The sequence below is a fragment of the Argiope bruennichi genome, chromosome 5 (assembly GCF_947563725.1).
Source record: "Argiope bruennichi chromosome 5, qqArgBrue1.1, whole genome shotgun sequence".
NCBI lineage: Eukaryota > Metazoa > Arthropoda > Arachnida > Araneae > Araneidae > Argiope > Argiope bruennichi.
The window spans coordinates 107,802,144-107,815,205 of NC_079155.1; the positions used below are offsets into that span (position 1 = coordinate 107,802,144).

At 31.3% G+C, this 13,062-nt stretch overlaps 1 protein-coding gene across 1 annotated transcript in view; it reads right to left on the reverse strand.

The window, feature by feature from the left end:
* LOC129968870 (hemicentin-1-like) overlaps window positions 1–13,062 on the reverse strand; it is a 78,007-nt gene that overhangs the window by 41,831 nt on the left and 23,114 nt on the right. Inside the window, exon 4 of the mRNA XM_056083179.1 lies at window positions 6,135–6,307. Within this exon, the coding sequence (XP_055939154.1) occupies window positions 6,135–6,307 (173 nt within the window). The remainder of the gene's footprint in view (window positions 1–6,134; window positions 6,308–13,062) is intronic.

A 13,062-nucleotide genomic window follows, 5' to 3' on the forward strand; every position in this document is an offset into this window, starting at 1 on the left:
TTTCTTAAATATTTTCCTGTTTTTGAAACTTCTCGTATTATTATGGTAAATAATTGCTTATGGCAAATTTCTAGGATATTAGAATCGATACCGATTCAAAGTTATGATAATTTTTATTCTTATTGAGTATTAATTTAGATTGAACATAACCTTTAATATGCAGGTGTAAAAAATTTAAAAAGTAACTGGAATGAAAAACTGTGTTGAGAGGTCAAATTATTTGAACTTTTTGAAAATTTGCCAAACATAAGTAAACACTGTATTTTTAAATTCCTCTGTTAGTGATTATTAAGGAAAAAATATTAAATTTCTTTTTAAAAAAATTGAATGATAATTTTTATTTTATTCTAGCGCACATCTGCTTACGTTTTAAAATTTTTCTCCAAAAATTTCTTATTATCTTCCTAATAATTCTTTTTGCCTGTAAACTTATTGCTAAATGAATTTTAACTTCCAAAAAAAAAAAAAAAGGATAACATGTAGACTACTTTTTTTTGTTTTTATAAATATCCCTTATTTCTTTTATAATAGAAATAAAGCTTTGAATTAATTTTTATCCGTTTTAAGGAAGTGTAATACATATTTACGTATATGTCAATAAAACTGCAGTGAAAACTTTTTAGCAAACAAGTGAACATATTTTCCTTTCAAATTAATAACAAATCATATAAAAAGAAAGTTTTTGATGAAAATATGTTGGCAAGCCATCGGGAGCAATACTTTTCTCTCAACTTTTCCGTATATTTACACAATAAGGCTATTTTTTAATGTTTAAAGTTTTTCCTTCCGATTTCATAGAATAGGAAAAAAATATAGAATACATTTTAGACTTCTTCCTGTAGCCCAATTTCGACACAAAGCTGTTATTTCGATGTCAAAACCACATACTAAATTTCATTTATCGATATTCTGTTTTTGATTTATCGTATCTACATACATACAGACAGACAGACAATCTAGCTACCCATTGACATATTTAGACCAAAATTAGATTCAGGTCCAAAATTTTGGCATGAAGATTATAAAAATTCCCCTTTTAGATTGTTGAATTTTTATAAATTATTTCATTAACTTAGACACGAACAGGCAACCCATTGTTTGATTTAATCAAAAATTTATACATATTTATGATTATATATCATATATCAAAATTCATTCGAAATTTTCTAAAATTATTCATCAAAATTTCCTTAAAAAAATATAAACTAAGGAAAATTAATAAACTAATAAAATAAATAAAATAAACTAACGGAATTCATCAGTTTAATTAGTCTCTTTATTCATTTATTGTATACACAAACTGATGAATGGGCAGACAAAATGATTTATTTTCAGAATTTCTTTTTTCTCACTTCAAAATGTTTTTTTTTTTTTTAATTTTTATGCTTTAAATGATACAAAACAATTTTTTTACTGGAGTTAAAAGATTGCTTAAAAAACAAAAATTAATCAATTTCATGTGTCTAATTAATTGTTTTGTTGTTGTAGTTGTTGTTTCTAATGACACTTGTCAAAGACAAGCCCACTCACTTTAGAAGTCAGTGATTTTAAGCCAAGGGAGCGTCTCTTGTTTTTCAATAACGCCATCTAAGGCCAAGAGTAAGTTGTTTTGTTCATTTATTGTATGCATAAACTGATAGGCAAAATGACTTATTTATAAAAAAAAAATTTCTGACTTGAAATCTGCTTTTTAAAATTTCCATACTTTCTATAATAGAAACAATTTCTTTATTAGAGATTGAAAGATCTGTTATGAAACAGAAATTCATTAATTTCATTTGTCTAACTAGTTGTTTTGTCCAGTTATTGTATACAAAAGCTGACGGATGGGCAGACAAATTGATTTATTTCTAAATTTTTTTCTGCTTTAAATTTTTTTTAAAATTCAAATATTTCCTAAACTAGAAAATACTTTCTTTGCTAGAGATAAGAAAATCTTTTATAAAACAGAAATTAAGACAAAATTATATTTGATCTCATTTGGATGAGAAGTAAATGAAGAATTTTGTCTGCAAAATACGAATTAGAATATTCGAACGAACTCACAATAAGACAGCTGGTCAAGGGGAGCATTCGTTAGTTTATTCTATCACATTTAAACGGTTGACCGCTTATGCGTAGATAATAACTTATCAGCATGCGAAAGTAATCCCTCCCCTTTAATGCAAGGGTCACTTTCAACAGAAAAAAAACATTTTGATTGATTAAGGGGCATTTCGTCACGCTTCATATGTTGCTATTGTGTTTTGAGTGAAAATGTTCATTCAAAAAAATTGTGTTAACAGAATCTTGTTTAGAATATTTTTATTATGCGAATCAGAATGATTAAAAAGCGGAAAATTGTTATGTTATTTTCTATTGAAAATCAAAACCTATACCAATTTTACAAATAGACTAAAAAAAATCGGTTTTCTCTTTGAGAAAAAAAAACACATTTACTTTAAAGTATTTTCTGTTAGAAAGAATGAATAAAAATTTCTTAAAGCGTACAGCAACAAACACAAAGAATGGCGCATTTATTTGAAAATCATTAAAAGGAATTAACAATAGGAAAATTCCCATTATTTATAAATAACAGTAAAAAAAAACATCAAAGTGTTGTAATATTTGTTTTTGCCAATCAGAGAAAATAATTCTCAGTTCGGAATGAATTTTATTCTGTCTCTGCTTTCTTTGTGGGTTTTGGATTGCTGTGTTTCTTAACAAAACGTATTAAAAATAGAATTTATTTTGAACAATTATAATCACTTTTATATTCTTGTAGTATTTTGCAAATATGTTTATATTGTAAATTAAACATAGGTAAAATGAAGTATATTTTTATCATGATGTTGAGCAAAAGTTAATAAAAAAATATTAACCATCGTATTATTAGCAAATCTCTGACATATCTGCATGAACTTGCTATTGCTTTATTCATTTCCCCTTCGCCTTATCGTTTCACTTTTAGTCAATCTAATTGTTATGATAAGGATCAAAATACGGAAAAAAATGCGTAATAGCAATTTTATTTTATTTAAATTGTAGAGATGGCTCTCTGTCTATTCAAAGTTGGCCTTCAAATCTGCACCTGAGTTTGCGACTGTAGGTTGAAAGTGTTGGTAGATGTTGAAATAAGTGGATCATAAATCAACGAGCATAATTCGTTCCCGAATCGTTACTTGAATCGAAACACTCACTAAATGGAACAATTTTTCCCAGAGGATCAATGTGAAATAGGATAATGTGTTCCATTCCTTCCTCTCAAAAAATAAATTTATAATAATTCCATTTATTGTTTATAATTCATGCTTTTTTACAAAAAAGCTTTTTTAAGACATTTGTTTTTGCCTACCCTTCAAAATTTATCGAAAATGCGATATAGCATTATCGTTAAATAAATGTGCAGTATGCATAGTTTCTGCTTTTCTAAGATGATATTTCTCAACATATGATGTATTAGTTTCTCATGCATTCAACATCTCCCTTATTTCACCGGAAAGTTGAAGCTATACTGATATTTTCTTCTCTTAATATATTCTTCTTTCCTGAGGAAAACTCTTCCGTAATTTTTCACTGAGACGCAAAATGCATCTCTTAGTCTTGCTTGTATTTGTGCTTGTATGTTATTAAAAGACTTATCCCTCATATTCCGATGGAAATTTTTGATGCTTACCAAAACATTCGTATATTTATTTATTTATTCAAGCTTCAATTAACTGTATATTTCACAGTCTTACTTTTCATTTGAAAAAAAAAAAGCATTAACAAACAAGCGTTTAACACAAACTAATCGCCGAAATATAGACATGATGTAACATTGTGATATCACAATGTTGCTTCGTCATTCGGTTTGCGAAACTTCGATCGTGAACCGAATCATTTTTGTACATTTCATTTCACTCGTTGTCGTTGTGTTAATCACTCGCTAAGCGAGGTTTTTCTGTACTGCTTTTTCGCATTTAAAAGAAAAACTATTAATCTGTGAAAAAAAAAACTAAATTTAACGCTTATGGGCTTACAATGAGCTGTACTACGTTATGCTATTTTAATTAATTCAGAATTAAATTTAAACTATCGGGAGTGGTCTCCTTAAAACTGTCTGGCATACTCTCTAATTACGATGTTTTCCCCTCACCCCACCTTAAAATTAAGCAAGACGGTGTAAGACAGCCTTATATGACACTGAATAGACCTGAAGTAGACACCTTGAGTAAGATCGCTGATGCTTAGTATAACATTGATAAGGAACAGTTGCGAAATATTGATCTTAGCCATGACTTTGGCATTTTTACTGAAACCTTCTTGTAATCTTTGATGATTTTTTGGCGTTTAATCCCTGGCGTACGTTAATAATGCCCAAAAGTCGTATATTAGACGAATTTTTTTACCTCCCATTTGAAATCAAAATCTGACAAAGAGATACAATTGTAGCTATAGAATCACATACCGAATTTGACATATTTAAATCACTGCGTGTAAACGCGTTGATATGCTTATGAGTAATGAGTAATCGCGTTATGAATAATGAGTAATCGCGTTGATATGCTTATGAGTAATGAGAAATCGCGTTATGAATAATGAGTAATCGCGTTATAAATACTGAGTAATCGTTTATGAGTAATCGCTATGATATGCTTATGAAAGTACAGACCGACAGAATGTCATTCCTTTACCGGATTTGATTCTAAATTTGAAAGCTATCTACACTTTTTATGTTAAAATCAGTTTATGCATTTTTGTCCATCTACCTCTCTTCATTAAGTTGTATTAACTTATATTCGACTAGCCGGACAGTCAGACTTCTTCTGAATGGAATATACTCAAAATTTGATAGAAATCTACATATATAAAAATCGTATATTAAATTTTATCCATCTAGAACAAAGCGTTTTCGAGTTATCTTTGTCACAGACAGACGGACATCTTCCAAAAATGGCGTATATCAGATTTCACCCTTCTATGTGAAAACACGTCTTAGTTATGTTGGCAGAGAGATAGACATAATGCCAAAAATGTGTTTTTCAAACATAGGAAGTTCTGAAAAGTGGAAATATATCAAAATCTCGATTTCGGGTTTTTTTTTTTTTTTTTTTTTTTTTTTTTGACGATTACTATACTTTTTCATTCTTGAGTATACTAGAAAGTAAAAAGTACAGATTTGGAAGAAAAAATTTTCATTTTTTAAAAATTTGAATAAAACTTCTGGAATTTCACTACGTATTATGGTACTACGATACGTATTACATAGAAACGAATAACTGCTACAATTTTCTGATCGATATCTGCATAATTATTTGAAAAACTGACCATTATCGGAAAAAAATCAGGGTCGTCGATAAACGCATGTTTCTATGAGTCCGAATTCGCGAACCGGAGAGAAAATCTATTTTGGAAATGCTATTCTACAATATCAAATGACATTATAATGATTTATTTTTAAAAAAGGGCGAAAATTAAATTTTGAGATGGAAAAGATGTCTTATTTTATCGTATTTTGTGGCGATTGAGTTGTTGAAGGTGATAATGTCTTGGCATCCCCCCCCCAATAAACTTTTGAAAATATTATTGCACAAACGAGATTTTTATGGCTCTTTAAATGTAAAATTTCCTGAAATTGGGATTTTTTTTAAAAATATTTTTTGCATAGTTTTTAAATAAAAATTTCATTGTAAAAAAAATTCTATCAGGGGTTTTTTTTTTTTTTTTTTTTGTTATTGTTCTATCAAATCTCGAGATTTTTGTTCGTTCTTGAAATTTAGGAAAGATGGATTCTTTTTAATATTTGCGTAGTTTATATGGGGAATAAAAAATTGAAGCTGCGATATTGCAATAGAAGATATATTTCTAATGGCACTGTGATGTCGTGGGACTCGACTCTGTTAAGAATATTCATATATATGATGAACGGAACTAATGCAAGACTATTAAAATATTATGACTTTGATGATTGTCACAATTTGATATTAAAAATACTTTCTTGGGAAACTCATGAACATCAAGTTATGCATAAAAAATTTAATTGAAAGTACGCTCCGTCAGTTTTCCTAGCTAGCTAGACAGTCGTCAAAGGCGGCTATAAAGGAATAGATTGACTTAATTTTCGCAATTTATTATGCTCTTCTGCTAGAAAAAGGAGTAAAAAGAGAACTTACTGTTCAAATGAAAAATCCTTCCTATTTCCGTGTAACCTGTGACAAAGGAAGTGTCCACACTGCACATGTACTGCCCTGCGTCATCTTCTTGAGCATTTTGAATGAGGAGGGTCCTGCCGGCAATCAGGATGTTCGATTCTGAATTCTCAACGATTGGTCTACTGTTTTTATACCTGTAAGAATTTTCATTGCATTCATTAAACTAAGTGAAATACTATCGCGTATCGATATAGAGAAATTCTTGGAAACGGTGTCGATTATTTCAAACTGTTTAATTCAGAAAATGACTTTTTAATATTCTCATGACTCTCATTACAAAGTGATCATCTTCTGGTTAACTTCATAAATACTGGTAAGTACGTATTACAATTCCGATTTATTTGTAGCTATTATAATAATAATAAAGTAGTCATTCGTCAGTAAGACGAAAGCCTTTTTTATATATCATTCTCTCTCTCTCTCTCTCTTTTTTCTTAAATTCTCTGACTTAATCCCAATTTCTCCATTCCTGTAGAATTGAAAACCTTGATAACACTGTCATATTTCAAAATGGTATCACAATTGATGAATTAATAAAAGACAAATTATACACATATTGAAGCTTAATTGTGCTAATTTAAGCTGAAAAAATGAAAAATGTAAGAAGTTATTCCAGTTCCATTTAAAGACATAATGGACTTTATTGAAATACTTCGAACTTATTCTGTATCTTGAATGTCTGTTTGGGTACTAGAGAAACATATTCAAGGAAATGAATTTTATTCAAAATGTTGCATTTGATTCTCACACACAATCAATATGTCAAATGTCAAAGACTTTTTTAAACTTTAACTCTTGCCTGCATACATATAAATAAGTTTTATAAACATAAAATAATAAACTTATAAATATAAAATAGGAAATGCTTAATTAGTTTTTAAGATATGTAATAAATATATGATTTTTATCCCTTTTATAAGTTTTTAATTCTAAAACTTAATCATTTTTAAGTACTCTGTAGTAATATAATAGGGCGATCTTTAAGCAAAAATTTTAAATTTATTATTTTTATATGTAATTAAACTCCAACCGAGTGAGGCATTCCACATTCGAAGATGAGAAGCTTCCAGTAAGATCATTGGTTCTATCTATAATAGTGGGCATAATAACATAATAGTGAGGGGCTGAGTTACTACTTGGCGTATCTCCGGTCACGATAGAATCCTCCCTGTAGAAGGCCATTTGCTTTCGATTGCTTTCCGTAGTTTCGTCAGAGTACAGCAGTATTGGATTGAATTGATAGTGTTCCCTTGGAGCAGGAAATCAGTCAAGAGTTGTCCACGGCAATCGAAGAACCAGAAACCATACAGCCGTACATTGTTCCGATCTGGACGCTTCCATGCATAGCAGGACGATCAATTTCCTCTAATACGAACAGCTTTCACTATTCAATGCCGTATGCAGTGCACACCTCCCACTGCCCTTTATATCCCTTTAGGGAGGCACTGCTAAAGCTGCAGTCATTCTGACACAATCGCAAGTGTCCACTTTTCATTTGGGCAGCCCAGATAAATATGAAATACTTATTTTATTTTACTTACTATATTGATTTGATATTTATTATATATGTATATATACCGAGTGATTCAAAAGTCCGTTAACATTTGAAAATTCAATAATTCACGAGTTAAGTAAGTAGAGAGGTAAAAATTGATACACGTACTTGAAATGACATAGGGTTGTATTGAAACAAAAAAAAAGTTCACAAATTGGAAGAATATGATGATTGGGTGTTTAACATGTCTTGGACCAACGAAGCCCATTTCACACTCCTAAGATCTGCCAACCCCCACAATTGTAGAATTTAGTCTACCGAAAATCTTAGAACTGTCGTGGAAACCTCGTCGCATGACATTGGTTGTGAGGTTACCTGAAATCTACAGCATTTACCATTGGAATTGTTAAAAGACAACATCTGACGACAATTTCTCACCTCAGCTACAGATATGCTGTACAGTGCTACATTGTCCTTCGACTACATGTATTGTTGGTGAACGATGGTCGACATGCTGAATCTTTGTCATAACGAACATAGCCTTTGCTAAAAGTCATAACAATCAATCATTATGTTAATTATTGTTTTTGTTATCATATGAAGAATAATTTATTCGTCGATTTTTGCACTTATTTTGCTTTCAGTAAAACCCCATGTCATTTCAAGCATGTGTGTCAATTTTTACCTCACTAACCACATTATTCCGTAAATTGAATTTTCAAATGTTAAAAGAACTTCTTATATATCGATATAAATAAAAAAATAATATTTTATGTGAAATCCTAGAGCCCTTGTTACTTCATCAATTGTCAGTTGTACCTCAATAAGCTCCCTCTTCAAAATAAAAATAAAAATCGCTATTTAACTGTAAATTCTCTAAAGGGGGGGAGACTCTGCCCAATCCCAATTATTATAACAGTTTCGGTAGACAATTAGAATGCTTTATGTTTATTATGCAAGTACGAATTATACTTTCATTTGATGCCATAAGTTGTAATTAATCAAAGTTGGTTGACATCATTTAATTAATATTTATTAATGTGTGGAGGGACAGCTGGCCGCCAAAGACTGCTAGTATTAATTTATTACACAATTTTTGATTTTACAGATCAAAACCCGGAAAATATTGCAAATCAAAAGATTTAGTACGCGAGAAGAGTCGAGTCTCGTTCTTGCTTGATTGGTTTTCTTAAATACATTATTGAAACAAAATAAATCAATTTTTTTTATTTATCTTTAGCAAAGTAAATATCTTTGGATAACCATTTGGAATAGAATTACAGAAAAAAAAATGATATTTTCCTCAATTCACATGTTCACATAATATCACGCAAAAAAAAAAAAGTCTTGCGCAGCGCATTTCCTTTTCAGACGAAAATTATTAGCAAGAAGTCAATAGCAAGAAGTTTCAAAATTCTCCTCAAATTATTTTCTCTTCACTGAAGTAATCATACACTCGAGGATTCATTTCTCAAGGGTCGGCCGACTGATAACGGAACGGGTGAAATAATCGCCATGAAAGGGCAATTCAATCCGAAATGAGATTGCTAATGTGATTACAATCCGGGCAGCAGCCAAGAGTTGGCATGTTTCCGAGAAGCAATAACGGCTTCTTTTACACTCAAGGATAGAGACCCATTGATTTGAGAAGAGCATCGCCTCATTGAATAGGAAAAGATAGTTTTGTCGACGAACAAAAACTTGGCGATGTCCCGGCGAAGTTTCGTCGCCTAAAATCAATAAAAATGTTATCCCTCCTGCTTAGCCTCACATTACAAAAATTGTAGTACTAAGAGCAGGCTTGTAAGTTCTACAAGCACTCACAATTTTATTTTTAGCGTCCTGGACATGAGAGATTTATGTTATGTTTTATTATAATAAAGAAAATCGAATATGACTTTTGAAATTTTTTTTTCTTGACCGATTTAAACAGAAACTTGATATAGAATTATAATCGTAGTAAAAATATCACATGCCAAATTTAGATTCATTTATATAATTTTTCCATTTTTATTTTCTCATATATCAAATATAAAAAAGTACAGTAAGCGTCAAAAAATTCGAAATCGAGATTTTGATGAACCGCCACGTTTTAGGTCTCCCTAAGTTCGAAAAACAATTTTTCCAGCATTGTTACGATAACTTAAAAACGCCTTGAGCTTTACAGATGAAGTTTGGTATATGACCAAATTTATAGATTTCTATCAAATTTCGAGAAAAATCCGTTCGTAGGAAATCTGTCTGTCTACCTGTTCGAATATAAGTTTTCACGAAAATTACAAAGTGAAATGAATTGGGTGGATAGAATTCGATACACATAATTCAGCATCTATAGCTCAGACACATCCAAATTGTGAGCAAACTCCAACAAAATGTTGACCATTTGTACTTTCAGAAGCATATAAACGTGGTAATTCAAATAAATATTGATTTAAATACGTGAAATTTGATATGTCATTGCGTGACTGCATTTGTAATTATGAGTCAAATTTTTGTTTCAACCAGTTTCGCCTAAAACACAAATACTATTTTTGGATACTATTAACTGCATACCATATATTAATCCATAAACGAATTGCCAATGACAGATTATGTAAGAATGCCAAAAGTTAGTATTTTTTAACTATTGTATATCAAAGTTATACAAGATGTCCTCTGGTTTAGTTTAGTTTAGTTTATATTAGCGTCCCTTTATAAAGCAACACTAGGGTTATTTTGGGACGAACCTCGTAATCAGACGACGAGGACGACACCTGAGCTCGCACCCTCCTCTCCACACCACACCAGCAAGAGGACATTTGGCATGACGGATTTAACGTGCAACAGACACCCTTACACGACGGTTCTTCTGTGGAATCGGGTCTCGAACCTGAAACCCTACGGCTCACAAGCCGAGACCTTACCACCAGGTCACCGTAGCCTTGAGGTGTCCTCTGGGATGACACTTTTATTAGAGAGTATGCAGAAAAGTTCTGGGAAAGTATCCGCTAGTAGAATGATTGCATTTGCATATTTGAAAATGTACAGATCGAGAAGCAGCAAACCCTTCCACCGATTTCATTCAAAATTTGATTAGTGAGCTACAATTTAAATTCTAAAAGTATGCATCAAGTTTGATTTATCTAAGTCATTGCATTTTTGAGTAATCGCGTTTACATGCTTCTGAAAGTACAGATCGATAGATGGTTAATTCTTCGACAGATATCTTTTAAAATTTGATTCAGATTTACATTGTGAATTTAAATTTGTGAACCAAATTTCATATATCTAGTTCTTTATGTTTTGCAGTTATCGTGTTTGTTTTTATTCCAACAATTGTACTGACTTTCTGTGATTGGATTGAAAGCATCCGCAATGGTCTCTTCAAAATTCTCTCACATACTTTCTAACAAAGGAATGGATCTCCCTCCACCCTGCTCATAAAATTTTGTACCTTGAACAAGGCCTTGAAGGCCATAAATACCAATATTTTTATTCTCAGAGAGCCACACATGATCATTTTGTGCTTCGTATCTACAGATTGAAACCAAATTGGACAGAGAACAAAAATTTTAGTAACAAAATAAAATGTCTGATTTCAATTACCTATGTCGTTTCGCATTATTATCTTTATAAACATGAAAATATTCAGGTGGAGAGATGGCCAATACGTAGACGTATTTGACTCTACATTTGAATGAATATGCATATTAGTTGCTAAAACTGATAGCCAAATTTCACTTGTCATGCTTTCTTACTTTATAGTTTTCATGTTCACTTGGTCTCAGATAAACAGAAGGCAGCAGTAGTAAAGTTTCAGCTTCGAGACCAAGGGGATTTCAGGTATGAGACCCAATTTTACTGAAAAGCCGCCATGTAAAGGGGTCTGGTACACACTGAATTCGTCGAGTTCAATTGTACTCCCGTTGGTATAGTGCGAAAATTTGTAAAGGGGGTGCCAGCTGAGGTGTCGTCCTCGTCGTCTGAAGGTTCAAAATTAAGTGATACATCTCGAAATGGTCCTAGTTTTACTTTAAAACTGATCGTTGATTTAACTTATCAATGATGAATCAAACAGAACTCCTCTGAATGGATTTCATTCAAAAAATAATTTTTAAAACATCTATAAACTATGTATACGCCAAATTTCTTGCCTTCAACTGAAAGTGGTTTTGAGTTATTGTATTCTAAGACAGGCTTAATTTCAGAAACATGTTATTCTGACTAGGGAGGTATAAAATGTGAAGTTTTGTGATCAAATTGAGAAGCCTCGAATTCGATTAACGATCACAGTATTTTGTATAAACTTTGCATACGACAAAATAATAATTTAAATTATATTGCCCAGAAAATATACAATTTTTTTTTTAATTCATCAACACTGACTTATTTTTAAATCTAATTGTATTATATGTGAATACGCCCAAATACTGCGTCAGCGAAGGAAATTATTATTGATACATATGCTTTAATAATAATACTTCAGTACTGTAAAAGTAATTCAATTAAATCGACTTACTAGGTAAGTACAAAAACAGTACCTGAATTCAAGATGCCATATGATTAATAATCACTTGAATATCTTCATAAAACTTATATCCAATGCTCAGTTAACTAAAAATATTGTCATTTCTTTCTTTGCGAATAATTGTGATCACGTGCAGACAAATCGATTTCCTTCTTCCTATCATCCAAAATTTGTAAGAAATCTATAACTTTGGCGTAAGAATGACGTAATAAATTTCCATTTTTATCACATCCAGTAACCGATAGACGTAATATTTTTTTTAATAAAAATTCTCAGAAATTTGGAGTTTGCTATTGGAATATGATTGCTGTCTAGTTGTTTTTCATGTAGCAAATAGCTGGCGCTTCGATTTATTTGTAATTACAATCAACACGGTTTTTCTGAGTGTATACAATTTGAATGATTGCTTTAACTGCATTGTACTTTTGACCGTAAATAGAGTTGAACTGATACGCGGTTTCGCTTTTTCAGGTATAAATTGATGCTGATTCTCGATTTCACCTGACACTTTTACTTGATACAGCCGGTAACTGATTCTTTTCCCATCAGAATGAAACGGGGTATTCCATGGATATCAGTTCTTGCACTTGAGCTGTGCCCGGTAGCTAATACTAATATGAAAATTATTCAAAATTGGGATTTCGCTTTTTTGGAGGAGTTAGTAATGACATAGTGCCAATATCCTTGGATTTGACCGTGCTTGACGGATTAGTGCGAAGAGGAAAGGAAAAGCTTTTAGTATTGTATGAGGTGAGATTTCTTCAGTGATGAAAGTATTGTTACATGAGGTAACTGCAAAGTACCTTTAATCGTAAATAGGATTTGATTGACACCCGGATTCGCTGTATCAGGTACAAACTGGTATTGGTACTCGATTGTACCTATAT